Consider the following 22786-nt stretch of genomic DNA (forward strand, 5'->3'; position numbering starts at 1 on the left):
CATATATACACTATTTTCAAAATATTTATGTCTTGCATGTAGTCTTGGAAACAACAAAATATGAAACAATGCATTGTATGATTTATTTTATCCTTGAATTAGATACAATCTTGTTTATGTGGTATGCTTGAAACATTGCATTAAGAATGGTCTTACGTCTCTGTATGAGTTATACATTCATTTTTTTTCATTATTACCGATTCTGGCGTTTTTGGCTGATAAGTTAATGCCAACAAATAGCAACATAAATGTTGGGGGAAAAAAGGCATAAACTCAGAAGGTAGTAACCATGTGCAACGCCTCACATCTATTATTGTTGTGTCCAACATGCAGGACACCCACTTAATTATTGCCCGCTCTTTTAACTATGATCGAAAGGAGATCCAATATGTACCTCCGCAGATGATCTGTATGTATAAGTATAATTTTTTCTTGTAAAGGGAACGATATGAATTCTACGCATTTAAATAGACCAACATACCAAGATCCTGTTTGTTTGAGCTTTTTAACAGCTTCTCAGCGTGAAAAGCCAGAAGTTCAAACAAACAACGATTTTCTCGTGTAGCTTCCGAAAAGCTGGAAGTTCAGAAAAGCTGAGTTTATATGGAAAGCTGAAAAGCTCAGTTTTATAAACTTTTCGCAGCTTTTTGAGCTTAGAAAACTAAACACATCTTTTAGAAGCTAGTGTTAACTTTTCAGAAGCAGAAAAAAGCTAGCAACAACTTTTCAGAAAAGATCAAAAGCTACAAATCAAACAAACATGCCTGGACTCATCCTGAGCCCAAATTTTGTTTGAAGACATAACTTCAGTTCTAACTTCTAATCCCCGTAACCAATTCCCAAGCTACACTATGCGGCAGCTATAATCCAAAAGCAACTTAAATTATTCTCTAAATAAATCTTGAAACGTGACAATTAAAAATAAGTGTAAGTGTAGGACAGTTTCCTTATTATCAAAAACAAAATAATTTTCACTATCTTTCTAATTTCACTTGATTAGATTCTCTGGTAAAAAATACTCCCTCCATCCAAAAAATAAGTCATTCTAGGTTAAAAATACCTAGAGCCCCTTGATGCTCACTACCTTCCCAAAAAAAATGACCTATAGCAGTTTAACTCTTTAAGATACATTTTTGTACTTTAAAGAAAGACATTATATACATGGCAAGGATGCGCTCAGCACATAATTTATCAGTACTAGGCGACTACCACAAGACAGAAGTATACCTTTCCAACTGCTTTTAGCCTTTTAAAAACGATCTTCAAAGGATTCCCTATAATTATTTGTGAGCTTTCCATGATTTTTGGGATGCTAATATATCTAAAGAAATAGTGCTCCATATCCACACTGTGAATATTGAACCTCATATATCTTTGCTTCACTCCTTTAAAAATTGATCTTCAATCCAGATAATTGCTCATAACCACATAACATAATAGTGTATGAGAAGAAGATGAAGGTATGGTTAACACAGAAAGTTATATTTTCACACAGAATACTTGATCCTGGTTCAATGTATGTACACACATTGGTGATGGCCTGATGGCGAGCGAATTGAAGCTTGGTAAGTTGTTGTATGTTTAGGACCCTGTGTCCCAGTCAACAAATAGAGTACACTCAAGTTATCCAGGATTTAATCACTACAGTGTCTCTGGATTTGTTAAAAAAAAGCTACATTTTAGAGTTAAGTAAAGATCAGTTGGTTAATTTTACTTACACCTAAATTAGTTTTTGCAGGATTACTAAAGATAACGTTTCAGAATTCAGAGGCACAACAGCAGTGTCATCAGTCCCTCCCCATCAGCATGTTGGTGACTCCATCCACAATCTTGCTCCGCAGTGAAGATGAGAGATCATGCTCCTCACCAAAGTGCACCCTGTAGACTTCCCACTCCCTATCTTCCACAACGTGCCTGCCAATCTCAGCCTACAAACATCACGATGCTCCATTAGTTGTTACGAGATGCTCCTCATCTCAGTAAAAAATATATTCATCTATGATTGTAATAATTGTTAAAGATGCACAAGGATATACTGTACATTATATAGTACCATACCAAGAAGATTCGTTTCTGAAGATTCTTGAGAGCAAGGGTGATGTCATAGAACACCAACGGCCTACCCTTGCCAGAGACCTCAACGGGGTTTGCTACCAGCAGCTCTGTGTCAGGACCCCGGTCCACCAATGCCACACGCAGTGGTCGGAGGAGTTCCATCCTTAGGCGACAACACAGGGATCCCTGCCTTTGCAGATCAAGGATCTTCTTTCCATCTGATTGCACTACGAACAAATCCACATCACACCTTCGATTTTGGCTAGCATAGAATCGGCCATAGGAGATCTGACACCAAAGAAAATTGAACTTGCTTCTTCATTATTTTCCTTCGTAGGAGGGTGAAATACAACTGAAATTAGGCTTGTATCAATTGTAGTTACCTGAATGTTGCAGTCCTTGACTGTCCTCATGATGTCATATAGGAGGCCCTTACGATCACCACACTGAATCTGAATAAGAGTGTGCACAGAGCTTAGAGAGTTGTCCATTGTCACGGAGATGGTATCACCACCTCTTGTGCTGATTGACTGCTCCTCTATGAGATCCATGTTAAACATCTGTTCCACTACAGCAGGCATCAACGAAGCACAAGCTTGAAGGCAAGACAACATGTCTTCGGTGGCAAGATCTATTTCACGACTTGTCAAGGAGTCCCCTAAGACACTATCGAGTTTGTCGTACGCTTCTTCCCTTCTGCTCTTTGTGTGCAGAAGCTCCCTGAAATCATTCCAGAGTGTTCGTTTACTTTCTAGAGGAGATATGGAGCTCATAGTATTCTAAAAGGTGGAAATTAGTAACCATAAACCACAAACAGGCAGCACCACACTATGATGTTAAAAAAAGAATGGACGATTCCTGATATATCAGCAAAGATGCTTGATGAATAATATAATGTATGATTTCATCATATTATCATGGAGTAATAGTTTCTGGAATCAAGAAACAAAAAAAAAAGATCATTAGAAGGCACTGAAAAGGATGTGTTAGGAGGTAAGAGACCTGGTATCTGTGATGAAGAAAAGGTCCAGCACATTCCCATCAGGCGTGGTAGAGACCTTCACCCTCCGAATCGTGAACTCTAGCTCACACAAGACTCGTGTCACATCTGTATACACAGAATTCCCAATACGAAGATCCAAATTAGACCTTTTCTAGCTGCATATATCTCCAATGAAACATCCCTTTCAGGACTAGCTGTCCTTGGTTACATTAAAAACCAAATCGCTAGATATGAAGCTACCTTACCTTACCTTATCTAGCAGTATTACTGCATAGTTGTACAGTGGGAGAAAAAAAGAATCCCCACAAGGTCCTATGTATTCAGTAATCAAATGGCAAAGAAATGCATGCTATGGGGTAATGAGAGACTGACAATTTTGTCACAAGATGTTTGAGTCTTTGAGAAATGAGATCAGTCAACGTAATTTTCGGTTGTCTGATAAAATGACTGGCGAAGAGGGAAACACTTTCCCCACTAATTTAGGCTAGCACTTTCCATAGAACAGAAAAATCAGGTAGCCTACGGAACTATGCAGGACAAATCATTACTGAATCTATGGTAGCAGGTGGTGTTACCATGCAAGAGGCCCATCCGGTCGAAGCAGTATAGCTTGAGCAAGAAGAGCTGTGGCGGCGCGGGGTTCGCGGCGTCCTGGATGCCAGCGGCCGCGAGGCAGGCGGCGTCGAACCCGAACGGCGCCGCGACAGGGCAGAGCTGAAGCAGCCTATCCTTGAGGAGGTCCCACGGCACGGGCCGCCGCCCCCGGCCCCGCCGCGGCAGCACCCAGAGCACGATGTAGCACCAGCGCCCGTCCGTGCTCAAGTCCCCCTTGACAACGCTGAGGCCGAAGAGGAGGACGACCCGGCAGAGGTCGCAGCCGAGGCCCGTCTTGTCGGGGCAGCTGACGGTGACGACGGCGGGGTCGCCGGCGGCGTCGGCGTGGCGGATTTGCACCACCTCGTCACTGGGTATCCCCATAGTGCCCAGCTCCCGATTGCGGTCGGAAGAAGACAAGAAGTGGCGGCGATCTTGAGTGGGCTGCCGCGGCTGCGGGGACAGGCAGACAGCGGAGGCCGCGGTGGCGGAAACGAGAGAGATGTGGGCGGAATCTCGGCTGATGGATTCCCAAGATCCTTGTTGTTCTTCTTTTCATTTGGGAGAGGGGAGAAAAGGAATCCAAACAAATTTCGGGGGGCAGAAAAAGAAAGTGATTGATGTGTCGTGGACAAGTCAACAAGGCACATGGAAGGCTGAGAATGGTTGGACGGTGAAATTTTTTCCTTTTGTGCACCAACCAGCCGTTTCCACTTTGCTCTGTTCGACTGTTCCAGACTGTTCCGTCACCTAGAGATGCTAGGATCTATGACTAATTTTTACTTCGGATCATATCGACAAATTAGTGATCTAATTATAAAACTAATTGCATAAGTCATGATTAATTCGTGAGACAAATCTATTAAGCCTAATCAATTCATGATTAGCACATATTTACTATAGCATCACACGGTCAAATCATGGACTAATTAGGCTTAATAGATTTGTCTCGCAAATTAGTCTTCATTTATGCAATTAGTTTTGTAATTAACCTATATTTAATACTCCTAATTAGTATCTAAATATCGATGTAATAGGGACTAATTCCTGTAACCAAACGGGGCTTTAGGTGGAACTTGGAAGAATTGCTTGAGGAAAAGTGCTGCCTGAAAGTTGTCCGCAAATTTTTGATAGAATCTGCCTAGCCTGGAAAACTTGAGAAAGTTAATCGATGAATGACTATGTCACGTATATGTAATTTTTTCAGTACATCTAATGTGATTGGTTTGATAATTTATATGACCCTATTATTAAAATATTGATATTAATTAATTTATAAGTCTATAAATTAATAAGTGTATAACAATATCAATAATTTTCAAATGGTGCCCCAAAGTATCTAGTTAAAACTAAAGAAGTTATAAAACAATGATAAATTAGCTGCACAATGTTTGTGCGTTCGGTATTCGTTTAAACGATAACTAGTAGTGAAAAGAAAGAAAAGGACGAAAAGGCAATACAAATAGCATTCTACATGCGTCCTGTAACTATGGTCAATTAACTAATGTAGTCATTACACTAATCACCGTTATTAGCTCAGGCAGCCGCAAACAGCAACCCAAGCAGTCGATTTCGATCGCCTGGTGGAGGAACCAGCTGCCTGCGTCAGGCTGATATCGAGGGCTGCAACCAAACACACTCCAGGCAGGTGTCAGGCAAAATTAGCTCAGGGTTCCATCCAAACATACCATTTGTCCACGTTTTTAACCTAACCTAGGGTAGCTAACCTAACGTAATTTTTAGCCGTAGTTGCCCAAAGATGTACTGACGAAAGCATGTATTTTGTGATATCAAATAAAAATATACTTAAGTTAAAAGTGCCGACTGAGCTTTTAACGAGTCCAAAGTTGATTCGCACCTCCTACTATACAGGCGCCTGAAAAATCTCACGCCAAATCGCAGTCGATGGTGACCGGATTGATTAGGAAACGGGTTTGGGCGTTTGGGAGTTCCGCAAATAACAATGATCCAAAGTTGCTCTTGTGGGCAAGTTGAGACCGGGGTTCCTGTTAGTAAACATGCAAAGTCAAGGGGTCTACATCATCCGTGTCACCAGCGCAACCAACTCACTGAATGAGTCAGTGAATAAGAGTGAAGGGATACATTTCCCGCTCCCCAGCTAGGACAGCAGCAGCCCATACATTTGGGTGGTCGTCCAGATTAGGTCGGCCCACCAAGGCCCAAAAAGGTACTGAATCAGAAGAGAGTAGTAGTGCATGACATTGGCTAAAGAAAAAGAAAAAAAGTGAAGTCTAAGCAAGGCAAGAAAAGCGTACGTACTTACCTAGACCCTAGTAGGTGCACAGTGCGATCGTCGTACATCAAGGGCGAGGCTCTCTCCTCTTTATTCAATTATTCTCACGGACGGATGCAATGCAATTCCCTTTCCACATTTGCAGCACCAGCGTACCTGCACGCTGCAGGCTGCTCCACCGAACCTTACATAGCATATGATGAATGCTGCCAGGTTTGGTTGTTCGGTTCCTGTCTTGCTTGCACGGCATGCATATGCATCACAGATCCACAGCTCATACCTCGTCCGAATCTGACGCCAACCGCCAACGCCTGGACGCAGAGCAGGGGTCGGACAAGGCCATAGCTGCTGCAGCAGCAGCAGCTTCAGATTGCTCTGGCACCAACAGCTCTTCTTCCTTCAACACCGCGGACGCAGCTGCGTGTCTGTCAGTGGCAAAGGAAGAGCAAGTTACTGGTGTCAGCTTGGGAATGCAGGCCAGGCAAGGCGGCAACTTCCTCCTTTATTTTAGGTCAATTCTTCTTAAAAAGAGAGAATAAGATGGCCCCATTGATATTATATACTAAACTGGATCATATATCATGTGAACGAAAAGGTAGGGAAGAAATAAGAAAGTGACTACGCGGGGCACGAGGGAGTGAGATGCAAAGGCAGGTAAGCTCAGCAAAGCAGCCGTCTGTGACTCGCACCATGGATTGGAGGATGCCAGTATGGAGTAAACTACTGTCTAGCATTGAGCCTGCTTTCAACACCCGGTAAGTAAATATAATCTCTGACAGCGCAGCTCAATGCGAATGCAATGTAGCCTCCCAACCAACCCAGCTGTACTGTACTAGCGTACCTTGCTCTGCTTTACTGCTCCTCCTGTTATTACCTTCTCGTGCCTCTGAGGACAGGACAGCAGGCCGTGATGCGAGTGAGATCCATGTGAGTGCTGGTAGCAACCAGCAACACAACAGCTAGCCCGCCCATATACCAAATGAGTACGAGTACCTCCTCCTCTCATACAACTATACAAGCTTAGCCTCTCGTCTTCCTGGACAGGGGGAACAGATCAAAATCAGCTCTACGAGAAGGAAGCAGAAAAACGGCAGGCAGCAACAAGAGAAGATTTGCCAACCTCTGAGTGCTGGTTCTCGTGTTTATATAAGTAGGTATCTGCTCCAGGCTTCCACTCCCTCAGTCTGTCTATCACATCGCTTTCGCTAGCTTCTTCCTCACCACTTGCTTCTTTTAAACAACACAGGCTAAGGGAAGCTTCATTGCCATTCCCTGCAGCTAGCTAGCACTCTTCTGTTGCAGTGACTAAGCACTCGCTTCGACTGCATCGGTCTCATCTGCAGTCTTGTAAATTGCTTGGATCGTCCAAGCTGCCATGTCTTCGGAGGAAGGAGCAAAACTAGAGGGAAGGGCACCTAGGAGGCGTCGTGGCAGCCCAGGCCAAAGTGGTGTGTCCATGACGGTGGTGTACTACCTGTGCCGCAGTGGACGGCACCTGGAGCACCCACACCTGATGGAGATGCGCCTCCCCTCCCCAAACGAAGCACTCTACCTCAGGGATGTGATCTGCCGGCTGGACGCGCTGCGAGGGAAGGGCATGGCTGCCATGTATTCCTGGTCCTGCAAAAGGTAACTGACCATCCAGAAGTCCAGATCGTTTGCTTCCTTGCTCGCTTGCTTCTGGCAACTGACATATGTAATGCACTGCAATATTGAAGAAGGTACAAAACCGGATTCGTATGGCATGATGTGCTGGAGGATGATATGTTGCTCCCCACACAGGGCAGCGAGTATGTCCTCAAGGGCTCCCTCTTGCTCCCCCACCACTCATCACCACCTGCGCTTGTAGCTGCACCACCACCTGCAGGTATATTATAAGTCATGCATGGCAGCCAATTGCGGCCTCTCATTTTTTGCATATTTGGCCCAAGTTGCTCTTCTTCAACCACTACTTACTGGATTAATTTACCTATTGCATGTTCCCATCCTGTAATTTGTTGTTTCAGATCATGACCACACGAATGTCGGCACAACCATTATCCAAAAGGTCCAATGCGTCAAGCCAACTCCTGATGAAGAGGCACCAACTCATTCCAGGGAAGGCTGGACTACTAATTCATCATTGTCATCTCCTCCCACGATCGAGGTTGATGTTGAGGTTGAAGCACCACCTCCACCTCTGCACCAAGAGCCACAGCCAGAGCTGTCGTCAATATCACCATCATCTTCTTGCACCACTGGGGATAGGGATGAGGAGGCAGCATCAGCACGTTCAAGCTCTTCAGGCAGCCCCGCCTCTCCTACTAAGCCAACAAGAGGATCAGCAGGAAGCGCACCTTCTACTTCAGGTAGCACAAGTTCTCCGACTCCTCCACCTAGCCTCATGCTTTACAACAAGCAGCAAGTGTCCATAATCACAGCACAAGGCGAAGCAACACAAACCCAAGGAACATCAACAGGGAGAGACCTTCACAAGAAGGATACTGGTTGTAGTACCGGTAGCATACTGATCAAGGCAACTGTGCCTGCCGATGATAAGCAAGCAGGACGGACAAGATCTTTCTCCTCCAGCACCAGCAGGAGTGGGACCTTGGAGTCCCTCATAAGGGCCGAGGCTCTTGGCAGAAGAGGTGCCACTGCTAAGAGGATCCTGGAAGAGGATGATGATGATGACAAAGAAGCAGTGCAGTCACAAGGCACAAAGCTGAACCCTGCCAACCTGCTGATGCGGCTCATGGCTTGTGGGTCGACGATGTCTGCAAGGCAGCATCTCCCTGCCTGTGGCCTCATGCGATCAACGCACAAGCCCCAGTACTTGAGCCAACATGTTGAGCTGCTGCCATCATCTCCAGTGTTGTCTCCCCTTGGCGCGCTCATCATGCATCCTGTAACTGCTGCTGGAGTTGGAGTAATTTCAGACTCAGGAGACTGCAGCAACTGCAGTGGGAGCATGCTCCAAACTGCAGTCAAGGGATGCGAGTCAGGCAAAGTGATGTCAACAAATATTAAGCACTCCTCATCTTATGACCAATACTGGTATGTAACCTGATTCCTTTTCTTGTTCTTCACTACCCTTTCCGATGAACAACTAGCTGATATTCTGATGCAAGCAAGAAACTTATGCCCACTCTTCCCCTTCACTAGCTGATATCCAGGCTTGAGGTTTAGCACATTAGCACAATGTTAGTCTTATAAACAAAAGCATTCCCTCATGCCCATCACTGTTTCAATGACTGTCTCCTTGACCATGATCTCTCTGTACGCAATTAGCTTTTTGCATACAGTTCTCTGCATAGATTGTGACCACAGAAAGAATACGTTGCAGTGTTTCTGAGAAAGAAGCCTCCGTAGGGAATTTGGATAATTTGGAGGGCAGAAGCAAAATTATCTCACAAACAATCAAAATGGCACCATGTCAGCAACCCAAAAGTGGGACATTGGTAACCATAACCACAGATGTCAGACATAACAATGGTGAACAAGGATGTAGCAATGAAGCTTCATCCAAGACTTTGTCAAGAAGTGCGAGCAAAAGAATGACCGATCCATCACCACGATCTACAAGAGTAGTAACATTTCATGATGAAAAAGAGAAAGCGGTTAAGATTGAAGAAAGGTCAGTAATACTCTCAATCTTTGCAGTTTGTCCAGTAAGGCAGTGTACGATTTTCTTTGTTTTTTATGAGGAATGAACCTTGCTTCCACCATTGCAGGCTTGCTTCTGGAGCTCGTGTCATAATCCAGTGTACGCCCTTACTCAAAGAAACTTATGCCAGTGCTAAAGCAATGTAACAGAGGCCGTTTCCATCTTGTTTGCCCCCTCTACCCTTTTTCTTTCTTGATAGTTCAATGTTATTGGCAGCAGCTGAAAGTGTGCGGTTCTATCAGATTTCTCATCAGGGTAATAATTAGCAGATGGGTTTCTGTACCTTTCAGGGTAGTTACCATTGTAATAAATGTCCATTGTCTGTCACCATAACACTGTACTCTCATTTCGGTAAAGATGTTTACACAGACACCACAGTTAGCATTCTTTCAGTTTTCTCTTATTTATCCTTCTGCTTCTGTAAGATTTCCCTCGTAGAGTCCCTTCTCCAAAGCAGTTGTTGGTGGCTGCTAGGAGTTTGACAGGGAAAAGGGTGAAATAAACAGCACATCGCTGAGTAAATTCATGCCCTGGACATGATTACTGCCTCCTTTTTCGTCAGAAACAGGATTGAGCACTTCTCTGAAACCAATACAGGCCCTGCAGGGAAGCAAATTCCTTTTGCCTGCACTGTGCGTTACTGTATCAAAGGCAGAAATCAGAGTCGACTTGTCCACACAATAGGTTGACTCGTGGATCACCTACTATCATACAGACTAAAGTCAGGTGATACTATAGTACAGCCAGTAGTAATGCCTGCGTGTGCTGCAATCCATCCCATCGTTGTGGTACTTGTAGATGCAAGTGCTTTCAATCTCCAGCCTGCTGAGCTTTACTTGTACCTGCTCTGCTGGTACCTGTTTGTTTCTAGATCTGCTGCGCGTTGCTTGCTCTCAAGTCTCAAGTAGCAAACACCAGCATGTGCTCCATTCATGTGTTGTTCCATTTTGCTTGCAACATCATTATCTCAATGGGATCTCTTTCATCAGGTGACTGACTGTTTTTGCAGTCAATGTTGCTATTGTAACTGATTTCTGATTGGTTCGCCATTCATGGATAAACTGCAAATGCATGGCCACATAAATTCAGCTAGCAGCATGACATTCCTTTGCATGACCAAGTACTAGAGAGTGCCTTGTAGTGTGAGGCTCCCTTCCTGAATCCCCCATCCCACATCTGCCTGGCGCAAAAGGCCAGACAAGTAGCCCCGATAGGAAAAGGTCCAGGGCTCACCAAATGAAAATATGAAATCAAGTGTTTTGCTCGATTACCAAACTCCTTGAAGCAGATCAAGCTCAACATACTCCACAGAAACCCATTTCTGCAACAGTAAAAGTTATTTCATATTGAGTCAGTTTAGTATAAGCTCAACTTTCAAGCAACACTGTCACAGAGAACAAAAGTATATACATAAAAAAGTAGGGTTCGCTATCATATGTTTAGCAGTGTCATACAGCAACGATGGCCTATTGATTATGAAGAACCAATATCTGTAACCCTATATCAAAACAAACAAGCATAAACTCTGGAATATATATGCTCTAATGCAATTGCCTATTCCCTACCTTATCTACTCTTATCAGAACAAATTAGCTTGCCCCAAACATCATATATGTAAAAACAGATGGAGTAGGTAACTAGTAGTGATAAACTGAGATATGATGCAACATACTTTATACCTGGAAAGGTATTCTTGGTAAGAGAATTTCCATAGATTTAAACACATGCAGATAGTTGTAGCATTGAGCTATTTTGACCAGGATGTAGCATTGAACTATTGTAGAAGATTGCTCTGCTTCTCGGCTTATAAGCATCGGCCTGCAGGTAAATCAAACAGCAAAATCCCTGCATGAACTAAGATACCTCTTCACAAGCAAATAAAATCCACAGATTGTCCCAATGAAATATTTCAATTTCCTCATCACTTAGGTATTATAAGGGAGCATATAATTTTTAGCAAACATTTCGCACCTGCTTTTATAGAAAGTACATAAAGAAGGGCGCATATATAACTTTATCTAGCAAGCAAATGCTCCCAAGGACTTCCATATTCTGTATATGTAGCAAGATGTATGTTCTCAGAAAGAGGATTCACAGCTGTACTTATGCATGTGCATCACTCAAACTCAAAGAACAGATACCCACAAAGCCAAAACACAGATGCAAATGAATCAATCATGATAATCACTTGTTTAAGTGCACTGTGGGAAAAAAACATAGTATATAGGTTATGAAATGAACTAAATAGTAAAAAATAATGTATAACAAATCCTTGTTACAGAATTTAGTTAAGGAACTGATCAGTTGGGTGGAACCAGTGCTGCCGGAAGTACAAAACTATATACATTGATGGTTGCCAAAATTTCCACGGAAGTGATAATGGCTAGCTAAATACAAACATCTACGGACAAGTCTGAGTACTAAATTGAGACAAAATGACATTTACAAGGCTTGCTTGACAAAAGCACGCCTTGTGATATCCAACAACTTATCTAGGACGTATCAACAAACAACAACTTATCTATTAGGGAGAAAAAAACAAATCACCGGAGCACCTCCGCCTTCTTCTTCCCCCTGAGGAAGACCTCCCTATCAACAACCTCGCGCATGTACCCATCAAACTCCACAGGAACCCCACCATTGAGCCTCCTCATCTCCAAGAACCACTTGCTGTCTGTCCCCCACAGGTCCTCAAACTCATCCAGGTGATGCACAGCGTGCTTTGCCTTGAGCGTCTCCACCAGCACACTGGTGACCCCCTCCCCTGCGACATACACCTGCCGCCCCGCATCAAGACCTTCCTCAACCCTCCGTCTAAGGTCCTCACCATTGGCATCAATATGGACTGAATCAAAGTCTGGTTGCATCCTTGAAACAATATCATCAACAATGTGCATCAAGCTCGGTGCCCAGCGTGTCGCCCACCGCATTGGGTGGAGCACGCCCTTGGCCTCACCGTCGCAGACATTGTACCAGTAGTTCCCTGGCTCCACGTCCCCGAATTTCCTGATGATGAGGGTGTCCCTAACCTTGGACAACTTGACAGGTACGAGCCTCGTGTCCTCAACGAGGCGCGCCCGGAGCTGGCCCTGCACTCCCCACCTGTCCCAGTCCGCCCAGAACTGGCTCTGCTCAATGATGGGGACCTGGGAGTGGAGGTGGTCGACGTCGACATAGAAGGCAAGGCGCTTGCCCTCCTCGGGCATTCCTCCCGTGCCCGCTGCGGCGTAGGAGGCAGCGAGGCAGAGGGTGAGATCAAGGACGAGGGTGCGATTGAGGTAGCGGGCCTCAGCGAGGGCGCAAAGGAGGCTGCGCAGGTAGTGCGGCATGGGCTTGCAGCGGTCGCCGCCGCCGAGGTAGGCGAGGTAGGAGCCCTGGGCGAACTGGGAGCGGGAGAGCGCGGGCGGGGGCGGAGGGGCGATTGTGGCGTTGGTGGCGGCGCGGCGAGGCTTGCGGGCGTTGGGGCCGGAGTGGTACTCGCCGATGGAGAGGACGGAGTAGGCGCACGTGTGGGGATCCCGGGCGATGGCGAAGCGGCGATAGTCCTTGGTGGTGGCCTTGGAGGGGGAGTCGGAGTCGGAGCGGGCGCGCCAGGCCATGTCGCAGGAGGCGGACGGGGGGTCGCCGGGGACGGGGCGGCCGAAGCGGGCGAAGTGGACGGCCGGGAAGGCGTCGATGGCGCTGCGCATCATGAGGTGGAAGAGGCGCGGGTCGGCGCAGTCGAGCGGGGAGGCAGGGTTGCAGGCCTGCTCCTGGGGCCTCTGGTCGGTGAGGGCGGGGGCGGCGCGCGGGGAGATGGAGATGGGGAGGCGGAGGAGCGTGGCGAGGAGGACGAGCAGGAGAAGGAGCGCGGTGGCGGCGTGGACGGAGGAGGAGAGGAAGGAGCCGCGCCCCAGCAGCGGGCGGCTCGGGTCCATCGCGGCCACACACGCACCGCGACGGCGACGAGATTTCTCTCTCTTTTCCCCCGCCCGGAAAGGCAACGACGGCGACGAGATCTGGTTGCTCAATGCTCTCACGCGCTGCCCTCTAACGAACATCAAGTGGGCCGCAACCAAACAAAGACCATGTGGCCCAGCCCACAAATACCGGCAGCCCGAGCGGGCAAAAAAGCTCGGAAGAAAGTAAAAGTACTTATCAGTCTTAAGAAAAGGTAAAAGTACTTATCAGTCTAAAAAAAGGTTAAAGTACTTATCAGTCTAAGAAAAAAGGTTACTAGTACTTATTCTAAAGGGGTGTTTGGGAGCACTCCACTCCAAATTTTTGAGCTCCACTCCACCAACTCCACCACATTGCAGCTCCACTCCACCAACTCTAGAAAAATACCAGAGCTGTCCACATGTTTGGCAAAGTGCACAGATCCAGCTCCGGAAACAGAAGATCTTGCTGTGTAAAGTCCATTATACCCATGTGAATGGATCCCACTTGTCAGTCTCTTTAGTTCTCCCTCTGTTCTCCCTCTCTTCTCCTTTGCTGCTAGGGAATGGAAGGCCAGCGCGCAGTGCGAGCAGAGGCGGGCGGCACAGCAGGGGCGGCCGGCGGCGGGCGGCGCGGGGTGCGGCGGCTGAGGAGCGGTGGCGGGCGGCGCGGCGAGCGGCGGGCGGCGGCGCCGGGCGGCGCAGCGGGCGGGAGCGGCGCGGCAGGCAGGCCGGCCGGCGCGACGGGAGCGTCTCCTTTTTTTATTTCGCGAACCGTTACGTTGTGTAACGAGTGGCAGTGGTGGGTAAATACCCACCAACTCCACGAGGAGGTATGTAAAGAGGATTTTTGGAGCACCTCTTGAGGTACTCCACCAAAAACGTGGATCTACCCCCTGCTCCACCTTTTTTCCTGGAGCTGGAGTTGCTGGAGCCGAACGCGTTTGGCTGCGATTTTTTTGGAGTTGGTGGAGTGGAGTGATTTTTGGTGAAGTGAAGGGCTCCCAAACACCCCTAAAAAAAGAGGTAAAAGTACTCTTGCGCGAGGGACACGTAAAGGGAGAAGTACGCTTCCATGGTCATGAGCGCAGGCCATGGATCGTGCTAATTTGGCTTCGTATGCCTAGGGCCGGCCCTGGGGGGGCAGGGGGGCGGCTGCCCTGGGCCCCCAAATCCCAGGGGCCCCACCCCAAGTGCAGGCCTGCCCAGGCAGGTGTACGTCACGTACACGTACAGGACTACCGGCCGGGCGACTTAATTAACCTGTGGGCAGCAGATCGCATCGCACGCAGCAGCAGATCGCACGCGAGCCTCGCAGCGCCGCCGCCGCACGCGGCACGCCGCACCCGCACTACCGCAGCGCCGGCCAGGGACCGAGGGACGCCACCGCACGCGTGCTGTGCGCCTGCGCCCGCGCTCCCAGCGCATGCACGCGCGATCCTCGTCGTGACTCGTGCCGTCGTGCGCGTGTTGTTCCTGTTCGACTGCGTCAGCACACAGGTACGCTGCTCGATTACCAATTCCACAATTCTCCATATCATTAATTATTAATTCACAAGTTATTTAATTTCAACTGATTTATAACTATTGTATATTTATAATAATTTCAGCACCGTGGGAATTGGGATATCATGTCGTCTAGAAAATATGAATCAGGCTGCGAGAAAAGGAAAAAGAAAAGACGTGTGGATGAGTTGATAGATTTACAGAGAGGAGCTATGGATAATTTTTGCAAGAGTTATCATAGCTCTAAGAGTAATACGGGCGCCTCGACGAACCCAGATGAGTTGGCAATAGTTGTTGCGGATGAACCAACTAATGGGAATCAAGAAGAAAATGTTAACATCAACGTCGATGATAACAATGTAAGTGACTCTCAGACCACAGTAAATGCATCAGGTGCACATGCACAGTCTGCTAATGTTGATGAGGAACCAATTTACACTTCAGATATTTATGATCCAAGAAATTGGGATAATCTTGATAATAAAGCAAGAGACATATTAGTCGAGAAAGGGCCTATAAGAGAAGAAAATATCAAATTTCCTCTAGATGCTGCCTCAAGACATTTTTCATATGCTCATTATTCTAGAAAATTAAGTAATGGAGAGGTACATGATAGAAAATGGTTAGTTTATTCAAAGCATGTTGACAAAGTTTTTTGTTTCTGCTGTAAGATCTTCAAGTCTAGCACTAGCAAGAGTCCTAGTTCCTTAGCAGGTGATGGGTTAAGAAATTGGAAGCATACCAGTGAGAAGCTTAAAGAACATGAAAATAGTGTTGAGCATATTAGTAACATGAATAGTTGGAATGAATTAAGAGCTAGACTGCGAAAAAAGGAAACAATTGACAAAGAATTGCAGCAGCAAATCACAAAGGAGAAAGAACGGTTGAGGCAAGTTTTGTTAAGAATAATAGCCATTGTGAAATTTCTTGGTAAACGCAATTTGGCTTTCAGAGGAAGCAGTGAGCAGCTTTATGATGATAGTAATGGTAATTTCTTAGCTTGTGTTGAGATGATTGCAGAATTTGACTTGGTAATGCAAGACCATCTTAGACGTATTCAGAACAAAGAAATTCATTATCATTATCTTAGTCACAAAATTCAGAATGAGTTGATCTCTCTTTTGGCTTCTGATATCACAAGTTATATCATAAAGGTTGTTAAAGAGGCAAGTATTTCTCTGTTATCCTAGATTGTACCCCTGATGTCAGTCATCAAGAACAAATGACTTTATTAGTTCGATGTGTTAATTTGTCTGATGGCAAGATAAAAATTGAGGAGTACTTTTTGGGGTTCTTGAAGGTTGATGACACATCTGGTATGGGGCTTTTTAATGTATTGCTTGAATCTATGGAGTCCTTTGGCCTAAATATTAGTGACATAAGGGGTCAAGGATATGACAATGGTTCTAATATGAAAGGAAAATACAAAGGGGTAAAAACACGGTTACTTGATATCAATCCAAGAGCATTGTATATGCCATGTGCGTGCCATAGTCTAAATCTTACTCTTTGTGATATGGCAAAATCTAGTGGGAAAGCTGTTTCATTTTTTGGAATTGTTCAACGCATATACGTGTTATTTGCTGGTTCTACGAAAAGATGGAATGTTTTGCTTAAACATGTTCCTAGTCTAACTGTGAAATCATTATCCAATACTCGTTGGGAGAGTCGAATCAAAAGTGTTACAGCAATAAGATATCAAGCTACTGAGTTAAGATCTGCTTTGTCTGAGTTACATCATGATTCTGATGTTGAACCTAAGGATAGAAGTGATGCAAAAAATTTATTTGATGCACTTGGCAGCTTTGAGTTTCTAATTGGTATGGTTATCTGGCATGATATTTTATTTGCTGTAAATAAAGTGAGCAAGAAGTTGCAATCACCAGCCATGTGCATTGACTCTACTTTGAAGCAAATACAAGGTATAATGCAATACTTTGAGAATTACAGAAATGAGGGGTTTTCTTCTAGTCTGATCATCGCCAAAGGTATTGCAACAGACATGGGTGTAGAGGCATCATTTCCTGAAAAACGTCGTGCTACGAGGAAGAAACAATTTGATGAAAGTAATTGCCAAGAAGAAATTCTTGAAGCTGAGAAGACTTTTGAAGTTGAATATTTTTTTGTTTTGGTTGATATGGCAATCGCTTCTTTGAAGAACAGATTTGAAGAACTCATGATGTTTAAAGATATATTTGGATTTTTGATGAGCTCAAGCACTTTGAAGTCATTAAATGATAATGAACTTGAAGAATGTTGCATTAAATTTGCAGAAACATTTTCTTTTGATGGTTCATCTGATGTTGAGGTATATGATCTTATTTCTGAATTGAAGATTATGAAATTCACTTTGCCAGATGACGTAATGTCTGCTATGGAGATTTTTGAGCATGTTAGAGATGTGGATTGTTATCCTAATGTCTCAATTGCTTACCGACTCTTATTTACTGTGCCTGTGACTGTCGCATCGGCTGAAAGAAGCTTTTCAAAGTTGAAGTTATTGAGGAACTATTTGAGGTCAACAATGACTCAGGAGAGGTTAAATGGTTTGGCAACATTATGCATCGAGAAGAAATTATTGGATGAGATTGACATAAACTCTATCATAAGTGACTTTGCATCGAGGAATGTTAGAAGAAACTTTTAAGGTAATACGTATAAATAATTTGATATGAATATTGCTTTTAGATACATTTAATTATGTATTAGTAATATTTTATATATATTTATATAATATTTATATTAAAAGGCCCCAAATTTTACTTTCGCCCCGGGCCTCCCAAATCTTAGGACCGGCCCTGCGTATGCAAACAGGATTTTCCAACTTGACCTGACTTTGCGTGGTGGCGGATGCCTGCAAAGAGAGGATGGGGGGAGGGATGCAGATGACGATAGATCTCGCGCTCTAGGAGAGGAGGCCGCAGCGGAGAGAGGGAGCTAGCATTTTCGCCAGGTGTTTCTTTCTCTCAAAAGAGATTGTGAAAAGAAAGACAAGAAGGAAAAACGAAAGGAAGGAGCTTTATGTAATCGGAGGCCCGCACAAGTGGACTGATAGCTAGGAATTGAAGCTAGAGGGGCGCGTGTCGCCATATCGGAGTCGTGCGCGCAACCCATGCACGCAGTAGGATTTCTAATAAGTAAGGTAGAAAAATGCACATAAAACATTTTTTGCCGAACGGTCCTGACATATAAAACATATGAAAGCCGCAAACACGCGCGCGGAACACCATCCAAGGCCGCGTCTGTAAAATAAGATATTTTTGTTCTTGGATCTAGTGAGTTTGCGACGTTGCTGCAAAATTCATATGTCGCGAGGCGGACTCGGTGCCAGGACCGCAAAAAATATATATATGTATGCTTCACGTGAAGAAATCAGAAACAGTTAGGCCAAAATCTTGGGAGGAGAGGGAGCGGAATCCATCCGATTTGGATGGGAATGGCCGAATGGGAGAGGGCGGGAAGATAACCAGGTGGCGGGTGGAGCTTTGCTGTCGTGCGTCAGCGGCAGCCTCATAAACCTTTAGCAGCTCGATCTCCTCCCTCTGGTCTCTGCTTCTCCTTGCTTCCGAGCAAGCCGTCCTGTATCCATCATCTTCATCTTGCTAGCTGCTTCCGAGTTCAGTCCAATGGCATTCATGGCGGCTGCAGCTGCTGTTCCTTCCTCCTCCTCCGCCTCAACCATCTTGCCGAGCCGACCCCAAACAAGTCCCTTCCAATTCCATGAGCACGCCGCCGCACGCCGCTCATCGCCGGCGCTGCAACGCCGCCGCCTGAGGTCGAGGTCGCGCCGCAACCAGCTGGTCTGCTGCTCCCTCGACGCCACCAAGTGCGGAACTGACAGCGGCCGGCCGGCCATTTCTTCTCTACTTTATTTCTCCTTTGCAGCTGACCATGCTCATGCATGTACGTGTGGCACGGACGCAGGCAGGTTGTGCAGGAGGAGCGGCCGGCGGCGGTGAAGGACGCGGCGGGGCGCACGGACTGCTTCGGGGTGTTCTGCACCACCTACGATCTCAGGGCGGTCGGTGTGCGACGACGCTCTTCATCTGAATTGTGGATTCTGCCTTTCAAAACTACTGACAGATTGAGATTGTTGTGTTCTTCCCTTCCAAATTAAATGAAATGTAGGACGAGGAGACAAAAACCTGGAAGAAAGTAGTAAACATTGCTGTGTCAGGTGCAGCCGGAACGATATCCAACCATCTCCTCTTCAAAGTAAGCATATCCAATCGACATGCTCTTCAAAGCGTGCAACACAATTTGAATTCTGCAGCATCACTTCTCTATTTCTATGTATTATTCACTTAAATCTGAAGTGCCGCTACATACATACTCACTTCGACGTACTCCGATTTCTGATCTGATCTGCAGCTTGCGTCCGGCGAGGTGTTCGGGCAAGATCAACCAATAGCGCTCAAGTTACTGGGCTCCCAAAAATCGTTCCAAGCGTTGGAAGGTGACTGGTCATAAAAGATGGCTGTTGCGTTCAGTTGTTGCTTCTGTCTGAAAAGTGAAAATTGATTAAATCCCAAGCGCCTGCGTACTTGCAGGCGTAGCAATGGAACTGGAGGATTCCCTGTATCCCCTCCTGAGGGAAGTCAGCATCGGCATAGATCCTTACGAGGTTTTCCAGGATGTCGAATGGGCTCTTCTGATCGGCGCCAAGCCCCGAGGCCCGGGAATGGAGCGAGCTGACTTGCTCAATCTCAATGGCCAGATTTTTGCGGAACAGGTATCAGCTAAAACTCCAAAATTATATGCCTGAATAGGCCACTAATGGTCCGAAAACCGTCCAAAACCAAATCGAACCTCCAACAAATTTCAGTCAAATTCACTAAAATTTTAAAGTGTAAATGTAGGATCTGACTTTTGACTAGGTCGCACATATAGTCATACTAGTTTTCTTATTATTGAATATTTTGAATTAATCAAACTAATTCCAACCAGCCCAAACCGTTACATTTGATAAACCAAACCAAACCCGACCATTATATATCTCACCCCATTGTCCACTAAACCAAGCTAGGCCAAGAAAACCAAACTACTAGAACCGGTTTGAGATCGAACCATTCCCAGCTTTACTGATTTTAGTGCATGCTAAAACTATACTCGCTCCGGTTATATACCTGATTTTTTTTTAAAAAAAAAGTCTATTCAGTTAAGCCTGTGTTCTCAATAACTTCAAAAATTGGGGCAGTTTTGTGCTCCAAAATACAAAAAAGAAGCGTAACTCCGCCACACATAGCTTAAGAAATATGGAAACACAAAAAACACATTTGCAGATTATTTGAATAGTTAGCTTCCATAATATTTTAAATTTATTAGATATTATCAATATATCCTAATTTCCGATATAAAATGTTTTTAACCACGTGGGGTACTTCAGACAGCAACCTATATTTATATATTTATTTGTTTCAATTATTCACTTATCCTATGACCCTAATGTGGTTTTCACTTCTTATTTGGTATTCTGGAAAGGGGAAGGCGCTTAATGCTGTAGCATCTAAGAATGTGAAAGTTCTTGTGGTTGGCAACCCATGCAACACCAAGTATGTACATGGATCCCATCCGTTTGGTTGCCGGAATAACAATATCCATTCACCATTGCTGCTTTGTGCTTAACACCATGTTTCTTAATTTGCTACTTAATCACAGTGCCTTGATTTGCTTGAAGAACGCCCCTGACATACCCCCGAAGAATTTCCATGCTCTGACAAGGTTGGATGAGAACAGAGCCAAGTGCCAGGTGCTTTGATTAAACTGTATTTCAAGTCTTGCTACAATCTTAATCTGTATGGCATGTAGTGGTCTTCTGTTTTCAAGGAAGGCTAACAGATAGAACTAACCCTCCATGGACGTACATATTCTTGCCTTTCTTCTGTAGCTCGCGCTGAAAGCTGGTGTGTTCTACGACAAGATATCAAACATGACCATCTGGGGGAACCATTCAACCACTCAGGTGATACATCTTATTTAAGCATCTCTTCCGATTTTACTGGTGATTTGACTGTATTGTATTCGCTGATTAGGTTCCAGATTTCTTAAACGCAAGAATTGACGGCAAGCCAGCGAAACAAGTTATTGGGGACACCAAATGGTTAGAAGAAGAATTCACCAAAATAATTCAGAAGGTACATTTGCAGTTGCAGATAGTCCATCTCTATCTGTATATGCTAATATACACAGAGCACATACATGTAGTGAGAAAAAAAAGATGATTTAATGTTGGGCAATTAAATTCACAAACAGCGTGGAGGTGTGCTCATCCAGAAATGGGGAAGATCTTCGGCTGCATCTACTGCCGTCTCTATAGTCGATGCCATGCGGTCACTCGTAACCCCAACCCCAGAAGGCGATTGGTTCTCTTCAGGGGTACTCGTACTTGGGCTTACACATGAATAATGCTGCTTCTCATGCAACATGGTATTAACATTTCGCTATGAAACTGTTTCTCTGAAAAATTTGAAGGTATACACGAACGGAAATCCTTACGGCATAGCAGAGGACATCGTGTTCAGCATGCCATGTAGATCAAAGGTAGTGATACTATGCCAAACCTGAATTGCCGTCATTACAATAGTAGGAGGTATCTTTAGGTACGTTTGTTTTGAGCTGCATTTTCTGAGCTTTTCTGAAAAGTTGGTGCTGGTTTTTTTTCCTGAAAAGTGAATTCTAACTTTTCAGAAGATGTGTTTAATTTTTTGAGCTTAGAAAGCTACCAAAACTCATAAAATTGAGTTTTTCATATAAACTCAATTTTTTTTGGGCTTCTTGCAATTAACAAGTGAATTGTCATTCAGGGCGATGGCGACTACGAACTAGCTACGGATGTCATGATTGACGATTTTCTCTGGGAACGGATAAAAAAGGTTGTTGGAGTTAATTTGTTAGAAACCACTTATATCTGGTAAAAAGGAAAAAAAAGATTGTGCACTAGTATAAATTTAACTCGATTTGGTTGCGCGCGTTCTTCGCTTGCAGAGTGAAGGCGAACTGCTTGCTGAAAAGGGATGTGTTGGACATCTTATAGGACAGGTAAATAAATGGCACTCCAACTACTACACTCGAGGGGAAAATATGTTGTGATGTTTCTTGATCATAATCAGAATATGTAAAGCCCTAACGTCTTCTTTTGTTGTTTTTGATTTGCTTATGTGGTGTTGCATGCATGCAGGATGACGAATTGTGTGAAGTTACAGAGGATACGATGCTTCCAGGAGACAAGTAGAAAGGGAAATGTCACATTACATCAGGGGCATTACATAACACTCAAATTACACGGATTGATGTAGGTGAAGGAAAGGGAAAGTTAGTTATAGAAGAAGGCAAACGATGTTCCTACCTTTTTTTTTAGAAACACAGAAATGCTGTTACTTATACTATATGTACCTATATTGTTTTATATTTATCGCAAGATACCTATAGGGTGATAAAAGGCCCTCTAATTTAGCCTAGAAAATTTAAGGAACGGGCTCAATAAGAGCTGGACTGAAATACTATATGATTTTGAGCTAAATAAATATAGGGGCTGAGTTGGATTGTGAAGGAGATATGATGGCCGTGATCCGTTACCATCCCTAGATACATATGATGCCATGTATAGAGACGGACTGAGATTGGTGGTACCTAGGTGATTGGAATTCAGAAGAAAATTCCATGCAACACAGCTGTAAACTTAGGGCCTGTTTGGAGTGGGGTGCTAAAATTTAGCACCCCACTTTTAGCCCCATTTTAGCACCTAGGTTCCCAAACAGGGGTGCTAAAGGGACGGTGCTAAAAGGTGCAAAAGATGCTAAAAGTGGTACCCC

At 44.8% G+C, this 22786-nt stretch overlaps 4 protein-coding genes and 1 long non-coding RNA gene across 6 annotated transcripts; 2 read left to right on the forward strand and 3 right to left on the reverse strand.

Annotated features, from left to right (window-relative positions):
- Positions 1-1463: 1463 nt before the first annotated feature.
- Positions 1464-4490, reverse strand: LOC101773426 (ACT domain-containing protein ACR10). Its single transcript, XM_004956187.4, has 5 exons — positions 3634-4490; positions 3058-3163; positions 2439-2775; positions 2059-2343; positions 1464-1928 (listed from the first exon to the last, which is right to left on the reverse strand). Exons 1-5 carry the CDS (start codon positions 4034-4036, stop codon positions 1788-1790), a joined length of 1272 nt encoding a protein of 423 aa, XP_004956244.1. The 5' UTR covers positions 4037-4490; the 3' UTR covers positions 1464-1787.
- Positions 4491-5812: 1322 nt separating this feature from the next.
- Positions 5813-7168, reverse strand: LOC105913898. The gene is made up of 3 exons (XR_002676237.1): positions 7027-7168; positions 6596-6942; positions 5813-6331 (listed from the first exon to the last, which is right to left on the reverse strand). It is a non-coding gene; the product is annotated as an uncharacterized LOC105913898 (long non-coding RNA).
- An 89-nt stretch (positions 7169-7257) lies between these two features.
- On the forward strand, positions 7258-10100 carry LOC101773847 (cell wall protein RBR3). Of its 2 annotated transcripts, XM_022823835.1 has the most exons (5): positions 7258-7535; positions 7625-7773; positions 7913-8942; positions 9232-9522; positions 9620-10100. In XM_022823835.1, the coding sequence occupies exons 1-5, from the start codon at positions 7282-7284 to the stop codon at positions 9696-9698; spliced, it is 1803 nt and encodes a 600-aa protein (XP_022679570.1). In that variant the 5' UTR covers positions 7258-7281; the 3' UTR covers positions 9699-10100. The 2 variants fall into 2 exon arrangements, with proteins under 2 accessions (XP_022679570.1, XP_022679571.1); XM_022823836.1 differs by lacking the exon at positions 9620-10100 and having other exon boundaries at positions 9177-9374.
- Positions 10101-11776: 1676 nt separating this feature from the next.
- On the reverse strand, positions 11777-13565 carry LOC101775329. The gene has a single exon (XM_004956192.3). The coding sequence runs from the start codon at positions 13467-13469 to the stop codon at positions 12096-12098; it is 1374 nt and encodes a 457-aa protein (XP_004956249.1). The 5' UTR covers positions 13470-13565; the 3' UTR covers positions 11777-12095.
- A 4872-nt stretch (positions 13566-18437) lies between these two features.
- On the forward strand, positions 18438-22526 carry LOC101775740 (malate dehydrogenase [NADP] 1, chloroplastic). Its single transcript, XM_004956193.4, has 14 exons — positions 18438-18801; positions 18900-18996; positions 19104-19190; positions 19347-19431; positions 19526-19707; positions 20457-20527; positions 20634-20724; positions 20863-20937; positions 21008-21109; positions 21228-21350; positions 21447-21515; positions 21779-21847; positions 21960-22013; positions 22153-22526. Exons 1-14 carry the CDS (start codon positions 18602-18604, stop codon positions 22204-22206), a joined length of 1359 nt encoding a protein of 452 aa, XP_004956250.1. The 5' UTR covers positions 18438-18601; the 3' UTR covers positions 22207-22526.
- The last annotated feature ends 260 nt before the right edge of the window (positions 22527-22786 follow it).

The sequence above is a fragment of the Setaria italica genome, chromosome II (assembly GCF_000263155.2).
Source record: "Setaria italica strain Yugu1 chromosome II, Setaria_italica_v2.0, whole genome shotgun sequence".
Taxonomy (NCBI): Eukaryota; Viridiplantae; Streptophyta; class Magnoliopsida; order Poales; family Poaceae; genus Setaria; species Setaria italica.

What these genes read in the sequence shown, in the direction of transcription:
- LOC101773426 (XM_004956187.4), bottom strand. Translation starts at nt 4,036, where the DNA reads ATGGGGATACCCAGTGACGAGGTGGTGCAAATCCGCCACGCCGACGCC. An exon ending in CCGGATGGGCCTCTTGCATG is followed by an intron (nt 3,164 to 3,633) that starts GTAACACCACCT and finishes CTGTGTATACAG; the next exon opens with ATGTGACACGAGTCTTGTGT. An exon ending in TTCAGAAACGAATCTTCTTG is followed by an intron (nt 1,929 to 2,058) that starts GTATGGTACTAT and finishes TGATGTTTGTAG; the next exon opens with GCTGAGATTGGCAGGCACGT.
- LOC101773847 (XM_022823835.1), top strand. Translation starts at nt 7,282, where the DNA reads ATGTCTTCGGAGGAAGGAGCAAAACTAGAGGGAAGGGCACCTAGGAGG. An exon ending in AGCTGCACCACCACCTGCAG is followed by an intron (nt 7,774 to 7,912) that starts GTATATTATAAG and finishes TTGTTGTTTCAG; the next exon opens with ATCATGACCACACGAATGTC. An exon ending in GCGGTTAAGATTGAAGAAAG is followed by an intron (nt 9,523 to 9,619) that starts GTCAGTAATACT and finishes CCACCATTGCAG; the next exon opens with GCTTGCTTCTGGAGCTCGTG.
- LOC101775329 (XM_004956192.3), bottom strand. Translation starts at nt 13,469, where the DNA reads ATGGACCCGAGCCGCCCGCTGCTGGGGCGCGGCTCCTTCCTCTCCTCC.
- LOC101775740 (XM_004956193.4), top strand. Translation starts at nt 18,602, where the DNA reads ATGGCATTCATGGCGGCTGCAGCTGCTGTTCCTTCCTCCTCCTCCGCC. An exon ending in TCACCAAAATAATTCAGAAG is followed by an intron (nt 21,110 to 21,227) that starts GTACATTTGCAG and finishes ATTCACAAACAG; the next exon opens with CGTGGAGGTGTGCTCATCCA. An exon ending in GCATGCCATGTAGATCAAAG is followed by an intron (nt 21,516 to 21,778) that starts GTAGTGATACTA and finishes ATTGTCATTCAG; the next exon opens with GGCGATGGCGACTACGAACT.